General features: G+C 39.0%; 1 protein-coding gene across 2 annotated transcripts in view; it reads left to right on the forward strand.

The window, feature by feature from the left end:
* The window catches only part of LOC115223562, a 53,578-nt gene that overhangs the window by 26,349 nt on the left and 5,029 nt on the right, over positions 1-22,200 (forward strand). For both annotated transcript variants that reach the window (XM_029794199.2, XM_036512384.1), the window contains exons 6-9: positions 6,623-6,732; positions 13,498-13,608; positions 15,446-15,589; positions 20,408-20,519. In XM_029794199.2, the coding sequence (XP_029650059.1) occupies positions 6,623-6,732; positions 13,498-13,608; positions 15,446-15,589; positions 20,408-20,519 (477 nt within the window). The remainder of the gene's footprint in view (positions 1-6,622; positions 6,733-13,497; positions 13,609-15,445; positions 15,590-20,407; positions 20,520-22,200) is intronic.

A 22,200-nucleotide genomic window follows, 5' to 3' on the forward strand; every position in this document is an offset into this window, starting at 1 on the left:
TAAAAAAAAATTTACCATCATTTTTTCCATTTTAATGCATTTTTTTCGCTATTATATAATAATATATATTATATAAAAATGTCTACGATGAGTCAACGATTTAAAAAAAATTACCATAATTTTTTTTCCATTTTTAATACATTTTTTTGCTAGTTTTTGGCTATAACTCTCTCAATATGCTTATATAGTTATTTCCCTTACAAACCCGAGCAACGCCGGGCGATACTGCTAGTTAAATTTAAATGTAAAATTTAATTTTGACACAAATTAAACTTAAATGTTGAAGTGAATCGAATGGCTTTTGTGTGTTCTTAAATGGCTTATAAACACCTTCCACACTGCAATTGTTTTCGTTCCAGCACACGATCTCAGATCAGGTCACTTGCTATGCGAGTACATGTCCCTAAATTTAAATGTTGAAGTGAATCTAACGGCTTTTGTGTGTTTCTTAAATGGCTTACAAACACCTTCCATGCTGCAATTGTTTTCGTTCCAGCACACGATCTCAGATCAGGTCACTTGCTATGCGAGTACATCTCCGTAAATTTAAATGTTGAAATGAATCTAACGTTTTTTTTTTGTGTGTTCTTAAATGGCTTACAAACATCTTCCACACTGCAATTGTTTTCGTTCCAGCACACGATCTCAGATCAAGTCACTTGCTATGCGAGTACATCTCTGTAAATTTAAATGTTGAAGTGAATCTAACGGCTTTTGTGTGTTTCTTAAATGGCTTACAAACACCTTCCACGCTGCAATTGTTTTCGTTCCAGCACACGATCTCAGATCAGGTCACTTGTTATGCGAGTACATCTCTGTAAATTTAAATGTTGAAACTGAATCTAACGGTTTTTTTTTTGTGTGTTCTTAAACGGCTTACAAACATCTTCCACACTGCAATTGTTTTCGTTCCAGCACACGATCTCAGATCAAGTCACTTGCTATGCGAGTACATCTCTGTAAATTTAAATGATGAAGTGAATCAAAGGGCTTTTGTGTGTTTCTTAAACGGCTTACAAACACCTTCCATGCTGCAATTGTTTTCGTTCCAGCACACGATCTCAGATCAGGTCACTTGCTATGCGAGTACATCTCTGTAAATTTAAATGTTAAAGTGAATCTAACGGCTTTTGTGTGTTTCTTAAATGGCTTACAAACACCTTCCACGCTGCAATTGTTTTCGTTCCAGCACACGATCTCAGATCAAGTCACTTGCTATGCGAGTACATCTCTGTAAATTTAAATGTTGAAATGAATCTAACGTTTTTTTTTTGTGTGTTTCTTAAATGGCTTACAAACACCTTCCACGCTGCTTTTGTTTTCGTTCCAGCACACGATCTCAGATCAGGTCACTTGCTATGCGAGTACATCTCCGTAAATTTAAATGTTGAAGTGAATCAAACGTTTTTTTTTTGTGTGTTTCTTAAATGGCTTACAAACACCTTCCACGCTGCTTTTGTTTTCGTTCCAGCACACGATATCAGATCAGGTCACTTGCTATGCGAGTACATCTCTGTAAATTTAAATGTTGAAGTGAATCAAACGTTTTTTTTTTGTGTGTTTCTTAAATGGCTTACAAACACCTTCCACGCTGCTTTTGTTTTCGTTCCAGCACACGATCTCAGATCAGGTCACTTGCTATGCGAGTACATCTCCGTAAATTTAAATGTTGAAGTGAATCTAACGTTTTTTTTTTGTGTGTTTCTTAAATGGCTTACAAACACCTTCCACGCTGCTTTTGTTTTCGTTCCAGCACACGATCTCAGATCAGGTCACTTGCTATGCGAGTACATCTCTGTAAATTTAAATGTTGAAACTGAATCTAACGGTTTTTTTTTTGTGTGTTCATAAACGGCTTACAAACATCTTCCACACTGCAATTGTTTTCGTTCCAGCACACGATCTCAGATCAAGTCACTTGCTATGCGAGTACATCTCTGTAAATTTAAATGTTGAAATGAATCTAACGTTTTTTTTTTGTGTGTTCTTAAATGGCTTACAAACATCTTCCACGCTGCAATTGTTTTCGTTCCAGCACACGATCTCAGATCAAGTCACTTGCTATGCGAGTACATCTCTGTAAATTTAAATGTTGAAACTGAATCTAACGTTTTTTTTTTGTGTGTTCTTAAATGGCTTACAAACATCTTCCACGCTGCAATTGTTTTCGTTCCAGCACACGATCTCAGATCAAGTCACTTGCTATGCGAGTACATCTCTGTAAATTTAAATGTTGAAACTGAATCTAACGGTTTTTTTTTGTGTGTTCTTAAATGGCTTACAAACATCTTCCACACTGCAATTGTTTTCGTTCCAGCACACGATCTCAGATCAAGTCACTTGCTATGCGAGTACATCTCTGTAAATTTAAATGTTGAAACTGAATCTAACGGTTTTTTTTTTGTGTGTTTCTTAAATGGCTTACAAACATCTTCCACACTGCAATTGTTTTCGTTCCAGCACACGATCTCAGATCAAGTCACTTGCTATGCGAGTACATCTCTGTAAATTTAAATGTGTGAACTGAATCTAACGGTTTTTTTTTTGTGTGTTCTTAAATGGCTTACAAACATCTTCCACACTGCAATTGTTTTCGTTCCAGCACACGATCTCAGATCAAGTCACTTGCTATGCGAGTACATCTCTGTAAATTTAAATGTTGAAACTGAATCTAACGGTTTTTTTTTGTGTGTTTCTTAAATGGCTACAAACATCTTCCACACTGCAATTGTTTTCGTTCCAGCACACGATCTCAGATCAAGTCACTTGCTATGCGAGTACATCTCTGTAAATTAAATGTTGAAACTGAATCTAACGGTTTTTTTTTGTGTGTTTCTTAAATGGCTTACAAACATCTTCCACACTGCAATTGTTTTCGTTCCAGCACACGATCTCAGATCAAGTCACTTGCTATGCGAGTACATCTCTGTAAATTTAAATGTTGAAACTGAATCTAACGGTTTTTTTTTGTGTGTTCTTAAATGGCTTACAAACATCTTCCACACTGCAATTGTTTTCGTTCCAGCACACGATCTCAGATCAAGTCACTTGCTATGCGAGTACATCTCTGTAAATTTAAATGTTGAAACTGAATCTAACGGTTTTTTTTTTGTGTGTTTCTTAAATGGCTTACAAACACCTTCCACACTGCAATTGTTTTCGTTCCAGCACACGATATCAGATCAGGTCACTTGCTATGCGAGTACATCTCTGTAAATTAAAGTTGAAACTGAATCTAACGGTTTTTTTTTTTGTGTGTTCTTAAATGGCTTACAAACATCTTCCACACTGCAATTGTTTTCGTTCCAGCACACGATCTCAGATCAAGTCACTTGCTATGCGAGTACATCTCTGTAAATTTAAATGTTGAAACTGAATCTAACGGTTTTTTTTTGTGTGTTCTTAAACGGCTTACAAACATCTTCCACACTGCAATTGTTTTCGTTCCAGCACACGATCTCAGATCAGGTCACTTGCTATGCGAGTACATCTCTGTAAATTTAAATGTTGAAACTGAATCTAACGGTTTTTTTTGTGTGTGTTCATAAACGGCTTACAAACATCTTCCACACTGCAATTGTTTTCGTTCCAGCACACGATCTCAGATCAGGTCACTTGCTATGCGAGTACATCTCTGTAAATTTAAATGTTGAAACTGAATCTAACGGTTTTTTTTTTGTGTGTTCATAAACGGCTTACAAACATCTTCCACACTGCAATTGTTTTCGTTCCAGCACACGATCTCAGATCAGGTCACTTGCTATGCGAGTACATCTCCGTAAATTTAAATGTTGAAATGAATCTAACGTTTTTTTTTTTGTGTGTTCTTAAATGGCTTACAAACATCTTCCACGCTGCAATTGTTTTCGTTCCAGCACACGATCTCAGATCAGGTCACTTGCTATGCGAGTACATCTCCGTAAATTTAAATGTTGAAGTGAATCGAACGTTTTTTTTTGTGTTCTTAAACGGCTTACAAACATCTTCCACACTGCAATTGTTTTCGTTCCAGCACACGATCTCAGATCAGGTCACTTGCTATGCGAGTACATCTCTGTAAATTTAAATGTTGAAACTGAATCTAACGGTTTTTTTTTTGTGTGTTCTTAAACGGCTTACAAACATCTTCCACACTGCAATTGTTTTCGTTCCAGCACACGATCTCAGATCAGGTCACTTGCTATGCGAGTACATCTCTGTAAATTTAAATGTTGAAATGAATCTAACGGTTTTTTTTTGTGTGTTCTTAAACGGCTTACAAACATCTTCCACACTGCAATTGTTTTCGTTCCAGCACACGATCTCAGATCAGGTCACTTGCTATGCGAGTACATCTCCGTAAATTTAAATGTTGAAACTGAATCTAACGGTTTTTTTTTTTGTGTTCTTAAATGGCTTACAAACATCTTCCACGCTGCAATTGTTTTCGTTCCAGCACACGATCTCAGATCAGGTCACTTGCTATGCGAGTACATCTCCGTAAATTTAAATGTTGAAATGAATCTAACGTTTTTTTTTTTGTGTGTTCTTAAATGGCTTACAAACATCTTCCACACTGCAATTGTTTTCGTTCCAGCACACGATCTCAGATCAGGTCACTTGCTATGCGAGTACATCTCTGTAAATTTAAATGTTGAAACTGAATCTAACGGTTTTTTTTTTGTGTTCTTAAATGGCTTACAAACATCTTCCACACTGAATTGTTTTCGTTCCAGCACACGATCTCAGATCAGGTCACTTGCTATGCGAGTACATCTCCGTAAATTAAAATGTTGAAACTGAATCTAACGGTTTTTTTTTTGTGTTCTTAAACGGCTTACAAACATCTTCCACGCTGCAATTGTTTTCGTTCCAGCACACGATCTCAGATCAGGTCACTTGCTATGCGAGTACATCTCTGTAAATTTAAATGTTGAAATGAATCTAACGGTTTTTTTTTTGTGTGTTCTTAAACGGCTTACAAACATCTTCCACACTGCAATTGTTTTCGTTCCAGCACACGATCTCAGATCAGGTCACTTGCTATGCGAGTACATCTCCGTAAATTTAAATGTTGAAACTGAATCTAACGGTTTTTTTTTTGTGTGTTCTTAAATGGCTTACAAACATCTTCCACACTGCAATTGTTTTCGTTCCAGCACACGATCTCAGATCAGGTCACTTGCTATGCGAGTACATCTCCGTAATTTAAATGTTGAAATGAATCTAACGTTTTTTTTTTTGTGTTGTTCTTAAATGGCTTACAAACATCTTCCACACTGCAATTGTTTTCGTTCCAGCACACGATCTCAGATCAGGTCACTTGCTATGCGAGTACATCTCTGTAAATTTAAATGTTGAAACTGAATCTAACGGTTTTTTTTTTTGTGTTCTTAAATGGCTTACAAACATCTTCCACACTCTTCCAACTGATTGTTTTCGTTCCAGCACACGATCTCAGATCAGGTCACTTGCTATGCGAGTACATCTCCGTAAATTAAAATGTTGAAACTGAATCTAACGGTTTTTTTTTTGTGTTCTTAAACGGCTTACAAACATCTTCCACGCTGCAATTGTTTTCGTTCCAGCACACGATCTCAGATCAGGTCACTTGCTATGCGAGTACATCTCCGTAAATTAAAATGTTGAAACTGAATCTAACGGTTTTTTTTTTGTGTGTTCTTAAACGGCTTACAAACACCTTCCACGCTGCAATAAAAGAATAATAGTTAATTTTGGGTTAAAAATAAGTGATAAATACCACAGAGTACAGTGAATGTATGTTTTCATTCAAATATATACTTGCAAAACGTCTCTGAATGAAAATATATGGGATGTCAAAAGTGGGACAAAAGAGGTCAAAAGTGGGACTGCAGGAAGTCCATCAGTTGCACCATAATGGTGCGATCTGATAAGAAGTTACCTGTCCAAGAGGTGAGAGATTGGTGGGGCCCTCTAGGGAGGAAGATTTGACAGGTGTTTTTTTGCATGTCAGGCACCATAAAAAGGGTTTTTGTTTGTATCTGGAGGAGCAGCATTGCTTTCATCAAACTTCTGTAAAGTGAGAGTCCTTTGGTGAGTGACGTAAGTCAGGAGGGGTCTTGTGGATCTGGGTCACTGAGAGATGTTCTGGGGGGTCAGTGAGCGGACAGAGAGAGAGAGAGAGAGAGAGAGAGGAGGAAGGAAGTGAGAAAGAGAAAGATGGAGAGATAAATAGAGGAAGAAAGACGGAGAGAGAAAGAGAAAGAGAGGAAGAGATTCAAGGTGATCCAGAACATTGTTGCTAATAGCTGTCTCCACTACCTTAGAGATGTGATCATGATGATGATGATGATGAGGAGGAGGAGGATATATCAGCAGATAATAGTGGTGTAAACAATAATGACAAGTCTAAGAAAGCTATTGTTGCTGATGATAATGATTGTGATGATAGCAGTGGTGATGGAGATGATGATGATGATGATAGTGGTGGTGGTGGTGGTGGTGGTGGTAATGATGATTGTAATGAGGGTGTCAGTGATAGTAGTTATGGTGGTGGTGGTGATGATGATGTTGATGATGATGATGGTAATGGTGGTGTCAGTGATAGTAGTAGTAAGTGATGATGATGATGATGATGATGATTGTTCAATTTCTTCATCAGTTCTGCAGAAAAAGGCTACAGCATGGTCGTCAAAGATGTCAGTCCTCAGATGGCGCAACACGTGAAGATCAACTCTGCCTCTATCATGGCCTACAACCTCTCGCTCATTGGTAATAAACTGTATTATGTTCTTTAATGGTGGTGGTGGTATGGATGGTCTTGGCGGTGGTGGTGTTGTAGCATTGTTGCCATTGTTGGTGGTGGTGGTGGTGGTAATGGTAATACTAGTTGTTTGAAGGCGGTGAGCTGGCAGAAACGTTAGCACGCCGGGCGAAGTGCTTAGCGGTATTTCGTCTGCTGTTACGTTCTGAGTTCAAATTCCGCCAAGGTCAACTTTGCCTTTCATCCTTTCGGGGTCAATTAAATAAGTACAGTTACGCACTGGGGTCAACATAATCGACTTAATCCGTTTGTCTGTCCCTGTTTGTCCTCTCAGTGTTTAGCCCCTTGTGGGTAGTAAAGAAATAAGTATTTCGTCTGCTGTTACGTTCTGAGTTCAAATTCCGCCGAGGTCGAGTTTGCCTTTCATCCTTTCAGGGTCAATTAAATAAATACAGTTACGCACTGGGGTCAACATAATCGACTTAATCCGTTTGTCTGTCCTTGTTTGTCCTCTCTGTGTTTAGCCCCTTGTGGGTAGTAAAGAAATAAGTATTTCGTCTGTCTTTACGTTCTGAGTTCAAAATTCGCCAAGGTCGACTTTGCCTTTCATCCTTTCGGGGTCGATTAAATAAGTACCAGTTACGCACTGGGGTCGATATAATCGACTTAATCCATTTGTCTGTCTTTGTTTGTCCTCTCTGTGTTTAGCCCCTTGTAGGTAGTAAAGAAATAGGTAATACTAGTTGTGGTTGAGCAAACTATATAGTGTGTAGAGGCACATGGCCTACTGGTTAGAGCAGCGGACTCGTGGTCGAGGGATCGCCGGTTCGAATCTCAGACTGGGGGATGTGTGTGTTTATGAGCGAAAACACCTAAGCTCCACGCGGCTCTGACAGAAGGTAATGGCAAAACTTCTGCTGACTCTTTCACCACAACTTTCTCTCACTTCTTACTCCTGCATCTTGTAGCTCACCTGCCAAGAGACAGGGAAATCAGCCCTAATGAGCCAGGCGTGGCTTGAGAAAAAAACTATATAGTGTGGTTCTCAAATCTTTTCAAACTCATGCTTCACTGAAGATCAAATTCCCCTCTGCCCTCAAAGGTTACTGGTACACCACTAAACACAAATTACTGGAATGCTCCATATAGAAAGTTAAAAGAAAAATTGTTTTAAAGCTAACAGCGTCAGTGTTGGTCGACTTTGGGGTCCAGCCTAGCACTTTGTTCATTTGTGTACCCTTGTGGGGGATAATTGTTTTTTATTTCTTTATTGCCCACAAGGGGCTAAACATAGAGGTGACAAACAAGGACAGACAAAGGGATTAAATCGATTACATTGACCTCAGTGTGTAACTGGTACTTAATTTATCGACCCTGAAAGGATGAAAGGCAAAGTCGACCTCGGTGGAATTTGAACTCAGAACTTAGCGACAGGCAAAAAAAACAGGAGGCTAAACATAGAGGGGACAAACAAGGACTGACAAAGGGATTAAGTCAATTACATCAACTCCAGTGCATAACTGGTACTTAATTTATTGACCCCGAAAAGATGAACGGCAAAGTTGACCTCGGCAGAATTTGAACTCAGAACGTAGCGGCAGACAAAATACCGCTAAGTATTTTGCCCGGCGTGCTAACGATTCTGCCAGCTCGCTGCCTTCTTGTGTGGGATCCTTGTTTCTGCCATGTTTGTGAGAGATATTGGTGCTTGGTGCCAAGAATTTGTCCTAAGTTGTTGTGGTTTGTGTAGAGCCGCAGCAGCTCTCTCCACCTGTCTCCACACATTCAGGGTGAACCAAGATAAGACAGCTCTTCTCACAAGAGACAAAGATGATTAAAATAGCAGGTGGCAGGTCACAGAATATGGCTAAACCCATGAGCAGTGCTCTGTAGCAGTGCCCTTCATGCAGTATGCAATTTCAGGATTTTCTGTCTGAGTTTACTCCCATAACCTTTCCCCACCTAATAACTAAAATAAAAATATGGTCCTGGGTTCAGTCCCACTGTGTGGCACCTTGAGCAACTGTCTTCTACTATAACCTCAGGCTGACCAAATCTTGTCCCTCACCATCAATTGACTGCAAATGATGGTGTGTTTATGTCCCTGTAACTTAGTGGTTTGGCAAAAGTGACTGATAAAATAGGTACTAGGCTTACAAACAATAAATTCTGGGGTCAGTTTCTTGGTGATAGTCAAATGACTGAAACAAATAATAGAATAAAAGAATATATATATATATACATAGACGTAGGAGTGGCTGTATGGTAAGTAGCTAGCTTACGAACCACATGGTTCCGGATTCAGTCCCACTGCATGGCACATTGGGCAAGTGTCTTCTACTATAGCCTCGGGCCAACCAAAGCCTTGTGAGTGGATTTGGTAGACAGAAACTGAAAGAAGCCCGTCGTATATATGTATATATATATATATATATATATGTATGTGTATATGTTTGTGTGTCTGTGTTTGTCCCCCCAACATTGCTTGACAACTGATGCTGGTGTGTTTACGTCCCCGTAACTTAGCGGTTCGGAAAAAGAGACTGATAGAATAAGTACTAGGCTTACAAAGAATAAGTCCTGGGGTCAATTTGCTCGACTAAAAGGTGGTGCTCCAGCATGGCCACAGTCAAATGGCTGAAACAAGTATAAGAGTAAAAGAGTATACATATATATATAAAACTATTTAGTATCTTGCAGGGGTTATAATCAAGGGCTGTATCCTTATTAAGCACATCTGCACATTTCAATATTCAAAATTATGTATGAAGGGGAGCTGAAAAGTTTCTGGCTTCAAAGGTATTGTGAAAGGCTTGGGCTGGAGGCCCAACATTTCTGAGGTTTTTTACAGGGCTCATAAAAACTGAAGGACTGCTGTATTAAGTGTGTGGATGTGAGAGAGGAATATGTTGAATAAAATCATAATTAACTGATCTTCCTGAACTTTCCTTAACTCAAAACCAGGAACTTTTAGCACAACCTCATATATATATATATATATATACATAAAAGTAAATAAATGGTACAACGAAGCACCGATATCTACTGGAAAATAGTGAACGTAATAAATACGACGCTAATGTATAGCTTCACTGCGTATGTACTAGTAAAGATGCGTGTGTGCAACAAACATGAAAAGAATTGTCTTACCTCTTGGAAAAACATCTGAAAAATGAAAAACCTAGATAAAGGATAATGCAGTACCGGTTTCGGATTTTTCAAAATATGCTTGGCAAGCGTATATTTGATATATCTTCATCAGCTGCATAAACCTCGACAATATTTCAAATGTTGCCACATCTATGCCAGTACATTCGTCTGAATGCCAGAACGAGAACAGTGAAGAAGTTTCAATGAAAATAGTAATGCAATACGAGAGTATTGCTTTCCAGTATATATATATATAAGTTCAGCAAAATTTAGATTCAGATGAATATGGTAATTAAGAATTTGGTATGGTATTATCCATATAAATCAAATGGGGTGATTGTAATCAAAATAAGCAACAAGGATATCCAAGGTAGTGTAGTACATTTTATTAAACACTTTTAAAACTGATGTAATACTTACAGTGTTTAATAAAATGAAGTAGCATGAAACGATTGTACTACACTACCTTGGATATCCTTGTTGCTTATTTTGATATATATATATATTTTACTCTTTTACTTGTTTTCAGTCATTTGACTGTGGCCATGCTGGAGCACCGCCTTTAATCGAGCAACTCGATCCCGGGACTTATTCTTTTGTAAGCCCAGTACTTATTCTATCGGTCTCTTTTGCCGAACCACTAAGTAACGGGGACATAAACACACCCGCATCAGTTGTCAAGCAATGCTAGGGGACAAACACAGACACACAAACACACACACGCATATATATATATATATATATACATATATACGACGGGCTTCTTTCAGTTTCCGTCTACCAAATCCACTCACAAGGCTTTGGTCGGCCCGAGGCTATAGTAGAAGACACTTGCCCAAGGTGCCACGCAGTGGGACTGAACCCAGAACCATGTGGCTGGTAGACAGGCTACTTACTACACAGTCACTCCTGCGCCTATATATATATATATATATATATATATATATACACACACAAAGGGGTGTTGGAAAATTCTTGGTTGGAGGGCCCAACCTTCTAAGTTTTATACACGGCTTAGAATAACTGAAGGACCACTGTAATAAGTGTGTGAATCTGAGAAGGGAATATGTTGAATAAAATCATGATTTAATAGATCCTCCTGTATTTGGTTTTACCCAAAGCCAGGAGGTTTTCTACACCCCTTCATATATGTAGAAAACATGTATGAAGTCTTCTATTTGTAATTCATTAAAGATTTTTAAAAATACCCCCCAAAAAAAACCCCAACAAAAAACAAGCTATTTCCTCGTTTCATTAATTATACTTGTGTTTAAGTAAATTATGAATTACATATTTTCCAAGAAGACTGTTTTAAATATTTCCATTCTACAGATATGAATTTTAAAATAGGAAACAGAGGAACAGAATATGGTGCTTTGATTTTGAGGTTTAAGTGACATTGATTATTTGCAATGTAGGAGTGGCTGTGTGGTAAGTAGCTTGCTTACCAACCACATGGTTCCGGGTTTAGTCCCACTGCGTGGCACCTTGGGCAATTGTCTTCTACTATAGCCTCTGGCTGACCAAAGCCTTGTGAGTGGATTTGGTAGACGGAAACTGAAAGAAGCCCGTCGTATATATGTATATGTATATATATGTATGTGTGTGTGTATACGTTTGTGTGTCTGTGTTTGTACCCCCAACATCGCTTGACAACCGATGCTGGTGTGTTTACGTCCCCGTAACTTAGCAGTTCAGCAAAAGAGACTGATAAAATAACTACTAGGCTTACAAAGAATAAGTCCTGGGGGTCGATTTGCTCGACTAAAAAAGGTGGTGCTCCTTCATGGCCACAGTCAAATGACTGAAACAAGTAAAAGAGAAAAGTTGCAAATTTATCCTTTCATGGGTGGGGGTGGGGTTACTTTTTGGCCCTCTTCATTATCATCACCCCTACCACCACCACCATCATCATCATCATCATCATCATCATTATCATCATTGTTATCGTTATCATCATCACTATCATCGTCATTGTTATCTCCATCATCATAAGGCGGCAAGCTGGCAGAATCGTTAGCATGCTGGGTGAAATATACTTAGCGTTCGGAGTTCAATTCTGCCGAGGTCAACTTTGCCTTTCATCCTTTTGGCCCATTGTGTAACATAATTTTTGTCCTTGGGTAACAACTGTTATTTGGTATTTCCTATCCCTAGAAAGTATGAAAAATATCTAATAATCCTTCAAACTTTGCTTTTGTTACATTTATTCAAACCCCAAAGAATCCCTCTCAACACATGGCTATGGTGCTCCCCACCACCCCCAGCACATATTGTCAGCCACTGAGGGACGTGCTCAAGTGGTTAAGATCAAGCAACTGATAAACAAATCTGTGGTATTGAGTAGAATATTTTCTATAATGATATTTCTGCTTCAGCAACTCAGCACTAAATCTGTCTGAAGTGTAATGAAAAATAGGTCAGTTTCAAGGCATTGATGTCCAGGTCTCAAAAGCAAAGTTTGGAAGTGAATAGTAGTCATTTCCCTTTATTTCTAGACAGAAGCAAAAAATAGTTACAGATCAAAGACAGAAAATATATAAATAAATTATTTACATTGTTTACCTTATTTATATTTGATGGATATTTGTCCTCATCTTGTTTGTTGTTAACACAACATTTCAGTTGATATACCCTCCAGCCTTCATCAGGTGTCTTGGGGAAATTTCGAACCTGGGTTCTCATTACTAAGGTATTTTTCAATGTTATTATTATTATTATTATTATTATTATTATTATTATTGTTCAGGTCACTGCTTGGAATCGAACTTGGAATCTTGGAGTTAGTAGCCTGCACTCTTAACCACTACGCCCATGGGCATATGGCTTAGTGGTTTATAGCACGGGCTACTAACCCCAAGATTCCAAGTTCGATTCCAAGCAGTGACCTGAATAATAATGATAATAATAATAAGAAGAAGAAGAAGAAGTAGTGTGGGAGCATCATAGCCATGTGTTGAGAGGGATTCTTTGGGGTTTGAATAATTCACCTCTGGAAACATGGGTGGTTCTTTCAACATCCTTAAACAACCCTTATTCAGGGACCTTTTGAGCCGGATGGGCTACTCAACCTGAAGAAATTTCTAACTGGGCCCCACCTGCAAGGTCATGTGCTGTTTATCTTGATATGAGATCACCATGTCGCGCACATATGGTTGTGATGCATGTGCCTGGTGTACCCTTATCAGACGGGTAGTCATGATGGGTATATTGGGCTTCGTATATTTTACCCCAGTGTCACTTTGATGGCATGAACTGCTCTCTCACTCAATAATAATAACATTGAAAAATACCTTAGGAATGAGAACCCAGGTTTGAAATTTCCCCAAGACACCTGATGAAGGCTGGAAGGTATATCAGCCGAAACATGTTAACAAACAAGATGAGGACAAATATCCGTCAAATGTAAATAATGTACATAATTCCTCATCTCTAAAATATAGAACTGTATAATATAAATAAATGAATTAAAATTTTGTTAAAATGTTATTAATGGTTAACAGAAGGTTTCACGAGCTTAATTACCTCTAGATGATCTCATAAAACCATTGTCTTTCTTTTTTCTGTTCAGGTGGGTTTTTTTTTTTTATTTATCCATATAAAGGTGATGTTTCTTTTTGCAGGTTACTATGATAGATGTGAAAAACTACTGTCAGAAAATTTGGGGAAAATTCCATCACATCATCCCAGTCTAGCTATTATGTTAAATACAATGGGTATTAATTATGAAAGGAGTGAGTATAATGGTTTTTATTTATTGTTGTATTTCGTCTTCCTTTTCTATTGGACTTTCCACTGTTTCCGAAGAAGAGCTCTGCTCGAAATGTAAAACCACCCTTCTTTCCTTCCCCAAGCTTCTGCTAATACTTTACATGTACCATGTCCTTGCATTGTTGTTTTTTTGTGTTTGTTCTTCATTTTTTTTGGATTTACTATATATATATATATATAAAATTAATTAAGGGTAGAAATCAATATTTATCAATTAAAACCAGTGGTCTAGCATATTAAAAAAAGAATCCGAAGATTAAATATTTATATATACCAATTAAAGACTGAACACGAAAAAGTGGACAGTCAACATGCTAGATATAGACGTCAAATCGCCATTCTCCACAAAAGATTATGTTCTCAGATCAAACTCAACACCAACCCAAGCAATAAACAAGTGAAAATATACGAAAAACAATACTCATCCATGTACTGAATCAGTTTCGACCATTATTATCCGTAAGGATACCCGTATTCTCGTCAGCATGGCCGGTCTGAATGAAATCTGCTGAACTAGATGCAAAAACGATACCGGAGTATCATCATGTGCGTAGAGTTCAACCGATTACATTCGAATGTGTATTTCAAATGCCTTTCACCTCGTTTTTGCATCTAGTTCAGCAAATTGCATTTATATCAGCCATGCTGACGAAGACTACAGGTATCCTTACGGATAATAATAGTCGAAACTGATTCAGTACATGGATGAGTATTATTTTTCGTATATTTTCAATTGTTTATTGCTATGGTTTTGTGTTGAGTTTGATCTGAGAACATAATCTTTTGTGGAGAATGGCGATTGACGTCTATATCTAGCATGTTGACTGTCCACTTTTTCGTGTTCAGTCCTTAATTGGTATATATATATATATATATATTATATATATATATATATATATATGAATAATATTAGGGTAATAAGAATTTAGGAATTATTATTACCAGTGGCCTAGCACAAAAAAATTAGTCAATAGACTATATATTATTCACATAAAAATATCGTGTACATTAAAACACATTAAGAGGCTTCCATCATAGGAAAGCCTTGTGCTAGAAAGAGCAGTAGAAAATTCAAACCACTAACTAGGGATAAATTCTTGAAAGGAATGAAAATTAAAAACGTTTACCATTTTTACTGCTCTTTCTAGCATAAGGCTTTCCTATTTGGAAACCTCTTAATGTATTTTAATGTACACGATATTTTTATGTATATCCAAGGGATGCAGTATATATATATATATATGGATGTCAAGATGACCTGTACCCCACAGCAGAAGTGTTAAGACTGAAACTTCTGGTTGTGTAAAGCACCCATATTGATGCCATGTAAAAGTACCCATGTGGCGACATGTAGAAGCACCTGTGTGGCGTCACAAAAAAGCCTCCATGCAGTGTCACATAGAAGTTCTTGTGTGGTGGCATGTAAAAATGCTCATGTGGTCCCATGTAAAAGGATCCTGCACACTTTGTAAAGTGGTTGGCATTAGGAAGGGCATCCAGCCACAGAAACCATGCCGAATTAGACTAGGGTCTCGTACAGCTACCCAGCCTGCCAGCTCTGGTTGCATCATCCAACCTATGCCAGGAGAGACAATGGACGTAATATGGTGATGATGATGATGATGGTAATGGAAATTTTTTTTTCTATTCTTTTTGTATTTTTTGACTTCAGTTTTAAATTTCTGATCCTGCCACATGTGTGAGGAGATAGTTACCTCCCTTTGCATTAACTGCCATCCAGAGGTCACCACATGTGTCTTCAGACATTTTTACCTGATATTTCCTTTTCTCTTTCCACAGAAGGCTCACAGAATGACGAAGCGTTCATTTTTTATAATGCTTCTCTAAGGGAAAGAATGAAAGTTGCTCCAATAAATCCCAGATTATCTGTCGTGGCGAATTGTAATGTGGCAAAATTAATGTCTCGTGATCGTGGAAACCATGGTAAGTATTCTTTTGTCAAGTTTTACTTCTAAAATCTATGAGGTGAGTGTTGAAATGTTCCTGGCTTTAACCCTTTAGTGTTTAAACCGGCCATATCCGGCCCAAATATTCTATATGTTTTATATTCAAACTGGCCATATCTAGCCCCTCACACCTAACCTACATTGACATTCTAAAACTAAGCAATCACATCATTGAAACTTCAAAGCTATAAGATAATGTATGATTAATTCAAAACAATTTGAGTAAAAAAAATATTACATTTAACAGAGTAATCTGAACATTAAAGGGTTAAAGATATTGCAAAAGGCCTTGCATGTTGGATCAACTTTCTAAATTCTTTTACAGGGTTTAGAAAAAACTGAAGAACTGCTGCAATCATCGTCATCGTTTAACGTCTGCTTTCCATGTAGCATGGGTTGGACGGTTTAACTGTGGGCTGTTGAACCAGATGGCTGCACCAGGCTCCAGTCTTGATCTGGCAGAGTTTCTACAGCTGGATGCCCTTCCTAACGCCAAACACTCCGAGAGTGTAGTGGGTGCTTTTACATGTCACCGGCATGGGGCCCAGTCAAGCAGTACTGGCAGCGACCTCGCTCGAATTTTTTCCACATGCCAACAGCACAGGTGCCAGTAAGGTGATGCTGGTAACGATCCCACTCTAAAGGTGCCTCCTACATGGCACCGGCATGGAAGCCAGTTAGCTGCTCTAGCAACGATCATGCTCGGATGGTGCTCGTAGCACCCTACTAGCATGGGTCACAAGTGCCAGTAAGGTGAAGCTGGTAACGTTCTCACTCGAATGGTGCCTCCTACATGGCACCAGCACAGAAGCCAGTTAGCTGCTCTGGCAACGATCATGCTCAGATGGTGCTCTTAGCACCCTACTAGCATTGGGCACAAGTGCCAGTAAGGTGAAGCTGGTAACGATCACACTTGAACGGTGCCTTTTATGTGCCACTGGCACAGAAGCCAGTTAGCTGCTCTGTCAACGATCATGCTTGTAGAGTGCTCGTGCCCGTCATCGAATTTCACTTTGACTTTGATTTCAATTTCACCTGCCTCAACAATAAGGGTTTAAATCTGAGAGGGGAATATGTTGAATAAAATCATAATTAACTGATCCTCTTGTATTTTCTTTTACCAAAAGCCAGGATCTTTTCAGCATTCTCTCGTACATATATAATCACTTGCTTTTTGAAGGGGTGCTGAAAAGTCCTTGGCAATAAGGATATTCAGAAAGGCCTGTTTGGAGGCCCAACTTCCTGAGTTCTTTTACAGGGGTTTGAAAAACTGAAGGGCTACTGCAATAAGTATGTGAATCTGAGAGGGGAATATGTTGGCTAAAATCATTATTTTCTGATCCTCCTGTATTTTCTTTTGCCCAAAAGCCTGGAACTTTTCAGCACCCTCCTCGAATTTTTAGTACAAGCCCACAGGCATTCAGTCTGCTAGAAATAACAGGAGAATCTCATTGAACTCATGCCTAGGAGCAAACATAATTGTGTAGTGCGTGGTTAAGAGATGTTTACTTCTCAATCATGTGGTTTTGGGGTCTATCTCACTTTGGGGTACTTTATACTGGATGGAAGCACTCCGTCGGGTACGACGATGAGGGTTCCGGTTGATCCGAATCAACGGAACAGCCTGCTCATGAAATTAACGTGTAAGTGGCTGAGCACTCATACACGCATACATACTTATTCACAGACCACACACACACCACATACAAGCCTGTATATGTATGTGCATATGTACATATATACACACACGCATGCAAGCATGCATATATATATGTATACATACATACATGTATATGCACATTGTGGCCTCAGAATCTCCTGCAACTCTTCTGGATGGTCTCCTTGTTTAACTTGGTGAATGCTGCCATAATCTTTGCCTTCAGTTCATCTTTGGCATTACAAGGAATTTTGTTTGTCTCTTGCTTAACTGTGCCCCACACATAATAATCAAAGGGGTTGTAATCTGGGGAGCTATGTAGCCAGATGTTAGGGGTAGTGTGGTCGCAGAAATTGTCTGACAGCCATGGCAGGGTTCTCCTGCTTGTACGGCATGGTGCAGAGTCCTGTTGCCAGAAAACAAGGTCTTCCAGTAGTCACCCTCTTGACCCAGGGCAGCACTACCTCTTCCAGGAACTTGATGATGTAGGCCTCTCTGTTGAGTCAGAAGCTATGTGGGAAGATGAATGGAGGCACAACGTCAACATCGCTGGTGATCACTCTAAACACTATGATGTTGACTGGATGTTTGATTATCGTAACCCTCGGTACATGTTTTGAGGAAATAGCAAGCCGATGGTTGTTCTGTCAGATGAGTGAAACAAGCAAATATTTAAAGAATATATGTAATATATACTCTTTTACTCTCTCTCTTTTACTCTTACTTGTTTCAGTCATTTGACTGCGGCCATGCTGGAGCACCGCCTTTAGTCGAGCAAATCGACCCTGGGACTTATTCTTTGTAAGCCCAATACTTATTCTATCGGTCTCTTTTTGCCGAACCGCTAAGTGACGGGGACGTAAACACACCAGCATCGGTTGTCAAGCGATGGTGGGGCGACAAACACAGACACACAAACATATACACACACATATATATATATATACATATATACGACAGGCTTCTTTCAGTTTCCGTCTACCAAATCCACTCACAAGGCATTGGTCGGCCCGAGGCTATAGCAGAAGACACTTGCCTGATGCCACGCAGTGGGACTGAACCCGGAACCATGTGGTTGGTAAGCAAGCTACTTACCACGCAGCCACTCCTGCGCCTATATATATATATTATATGTGGAAGCACTTTTCTTAGTGGTTAGGCTGTCAGCATCATGATCGTAAGGTTGTGGTTTCGATGCTTGGACCGGGCGACACATTGTGTTCTTGAGCAAAACACTTCATTTCACATTGCTCCAGTTCACTCAGTTGGCAAAATATGAGTAACGCTGCAATGGACTGGCGTCCCTTCCAGCTGGGGAACACATACGCCATTGAAACCGGGAGACGGGGCTCATGAGCCTGGCTAGGCTTTAAATGGGCACATTTATTTGTTTTATATATATATATAGTTGAAAAGGGGTTAAGAATTCATACAAATCAAAAGTTATAGTTAGAAAGTAAAGGGAGAAACAACAGATGAGTATCTTTCTTTTTCTCTTTTTTTTATTTGTTTCAGTCATTTGACTGCAGCCATGCTGGAGCACCACTCTTAGTCAGGGAAATCAAGACCATTACTTTTTCTTTGTAAGCCTAGTACTTATTCTATCGGTCTCTCTTGCCAAACTGCTAAGTGACGGGTACATAAACACACCAGCATCGGTTGTCAAGCGATGTTGGGGGGGGACAAACACAGACACACAAACACACACACACACCATATATATATATTATATATATATATGTATATATATTATTGTATATATATATATATATATATATATATATATATATATATATATATACATATATATATATATATATATATATATATATATATATTATATATATATACATATATATATTATATATATATATATACATATATATATCTACATATACATATATATATATACATATATATATAATATATATATATATATATACATATATAATATATATATATATAATATATATATATACATATAATATAATATATATATATTATTATACATATATATATACATATATATATACATATATATATACATATATAATATATACATTATATATATATATATATATACCATATATATAGATATATATATATATATATATTACGACGGCCGTTTTTTTCAGTTTCCGTCTACACAAATCCACTCACAAGGCCTTGGTTGGCCCGAGGCTATAGTAGAAGACACTTGCCCAAGGTGCCACGCAGTGGGACTGAACCGGGAACCATGTGGTTGGTAAGCAAGCTACTTACCACACAGCCACTCCCGCGTCTTTTTATATATAAAAAATTTTGCTAATAATAATAAATCTCTGAGCGTGGTATAAATAGTAGCTGCAACTCATCGTGAAGTATATTTGCCATTTAAATATGGCTAACCCGTAAGGGTGGATGCTACTGTAGCTTGTAGCCCCTGGAGGACACCTCCTCCTGCTGGCTATAGACACACTTTCTGGCCTATCAGTATTTGCAAAGGGAAGTCATCGTTCCTGTCTTCAACATATGATACACACTAATAATATTACCAAGTCAAAGATGCTATCCGTATATGCGTTTTTTCTCAGTCCGAACAGAAAGAACTATGGGTCAAGTTTCATATTGCGAACATGTATGCTCTTTTCATACAGCAAATCTAAGAAGATTTGCACAGGAGTGGCTATGTGGTAAGTAGCTTGCTAACCAACCACATGGTTCCGGGTTCAGTCCCGCTGTGTGGCATCTTGGGCAAGTGTCTTCTGCTATAGCCCCGGGCCGACCAATGCCTTGTGGGTGGATTTGGTAGACGGAAACTGAAAGAAGCTTGTCGTATATATGTATATATATATATATTGTGTGTGTGTGCGTGTGTGTGTTTGTGTGTCTGTGTTTGTCCCCCTAGCATTGCTTGACAACCGAAGCTGGTGTGTTTACGTCCCTGTCACTTAGCGGTTCGGCAAAAAGAGACCGATAGAATAAGTACCCGGCTTACAAAGAATAAGTCCTGGGGTCGATTAGCTCGACTAAAGGCGGTGCTCCAGCATGGCCGCAGTCAAATGACTGAAACAAGTAAAAGAGTAAAGAGTAAAGAGTAAGGCCTTTTTATTTTATCTATATTTTTTTTTTTGTTTGTCATTCTTATTTTCCTTCCAGAAACCGCACTGAGATTCCTCTCGAAATCGAAAGCCATTCTAAAGAAACAAAGTTGGCACCATCTGATTACTTCTGAACTGTTGAACCAGACTGGTCAAGTGTATTTGAGGATGTAAGTACTCCTCATTTGGTCTGTCGTATTAGTGAAGTATCTTTATTTAGCCATTGGTCAAGTTATTTGAGAATTTGTTTTTATTTGACCAACTAAATTTTATGGTCAAGGTCAAAGTATTTGAAAATGTGGTGATTGTATTGCTCAAATCCCATTTGAAAATGTAATTACCTTAATTAGGCCAACCACTCTAGTCAAGTGTGTTAGCTCCACTATTCTCGTAGCACCACCACCACCACCACCACTACCATCACAACCACTACCATCACAACCACACATGACTATCACTGCTACTCACTCAATACCAGCAAACATTAAGTGCTACATGCTGTTGCTGCTGCTGCTACTATGTCTACTACTACTACTAGTAGTACACTATCACTACTGCTACTACTACTATTACTACTACTGCTGCAGCTGCTAGTACTACTAGTATAATACCACTGCTGTTACTACTACTAGTACCACCAGCAGCAGCAGCAGCACTAGCGCCACCACCACTATACTACTACTACTACTACTACTACCACCACCACCACCACTACTACCACCACCACTACCACCACCACTACCACCATACCACTACTACTACTACCACCACCACCACTACTACTACCACCACCACCACTACTACCACCACCACCACCACTACCACCACCACTACCACCATACCACTACTAATACTACTACTACTACTACTACTACTACAGCTGCTGCTAACAATATCAGTGCCAAAAAAGCTGACAGCGAGGTCTCACTGCACTTGCCTACAAAAAATAGCAGCCAAATCGCCTTCCAGACACATTTTTTATCATCACCATCATCACCATCATTATCATTATCGTCATGATCATATCATTATCATCATCTTCATTGTCACATGCTATCACATACGCACGCACGCACACCTTCATTTTGGGATCACTACTACTTTATTATCTCCCCTTCTTCCTAGCTCTCCTGTCTGACCACCTCCTTCTGGCCATTGCCATGATTGACCACTAGCTACTAAAGCTTTCTTTTTTTATTCTCCCTCTGTCTATTTCCTCGTGTTCCTTTCTGCTGAAGAGCGTAGGCTCAAAACATAAAAGACTTTCTCACCTTCCCGAGCGTTAAACTATTACACCTGCTTGTCGTTTACACACCTGTCTTCATCTTTTGCTTTTTGTAAATCTCAACTCAATATAGTTGTCACCATCACCAGCACTTATAACAACAGCAGCAGTACCACTGCTACCACTACCACTATCACTGTTGACATCATCATCATCACCACCACCGCCACCATCACTATTACTACTATGACCATCAAAATCCCTACTATTACCTATTTCTTTACTACTCACAAGGGGCTACATCACCACAACTGCAATCACAACCACCACCACCACCGCCTCCACTACCATCTCTATCACCATCACCACAACTGCGACCATGACCCCCACCCCCACCACCACTGCCTCTACTACCATCTCTATCACCATCACCACAACTGCAACCACGACGACAACGACCACCACCACCACTGCCTCCACTACCATCTCTATCACCATCACCACAACTACCACCACCAAAACCACCACCACCACCACGACCACCAAAACCACCACCACTGCCTCCACTACCATCTCTATCACCATCACCACAACTGCGACCATGACCACCACCACCACCACCACCA

This window comes from Octopus sinensis, linkage group LG23 (assembly GCF_006345805.1).
Source record: "Octopus sinensis linkage group LG23, ASM634580v1, whole genome shotgun sequence".
NCBI classification, from domain to species: domain Eukaryota; kingdom Metazoa; phylum Mollusca; class Cephalopoda; order Octopoda; family Octopodidae; genus Octopus; species Octopus sinensis.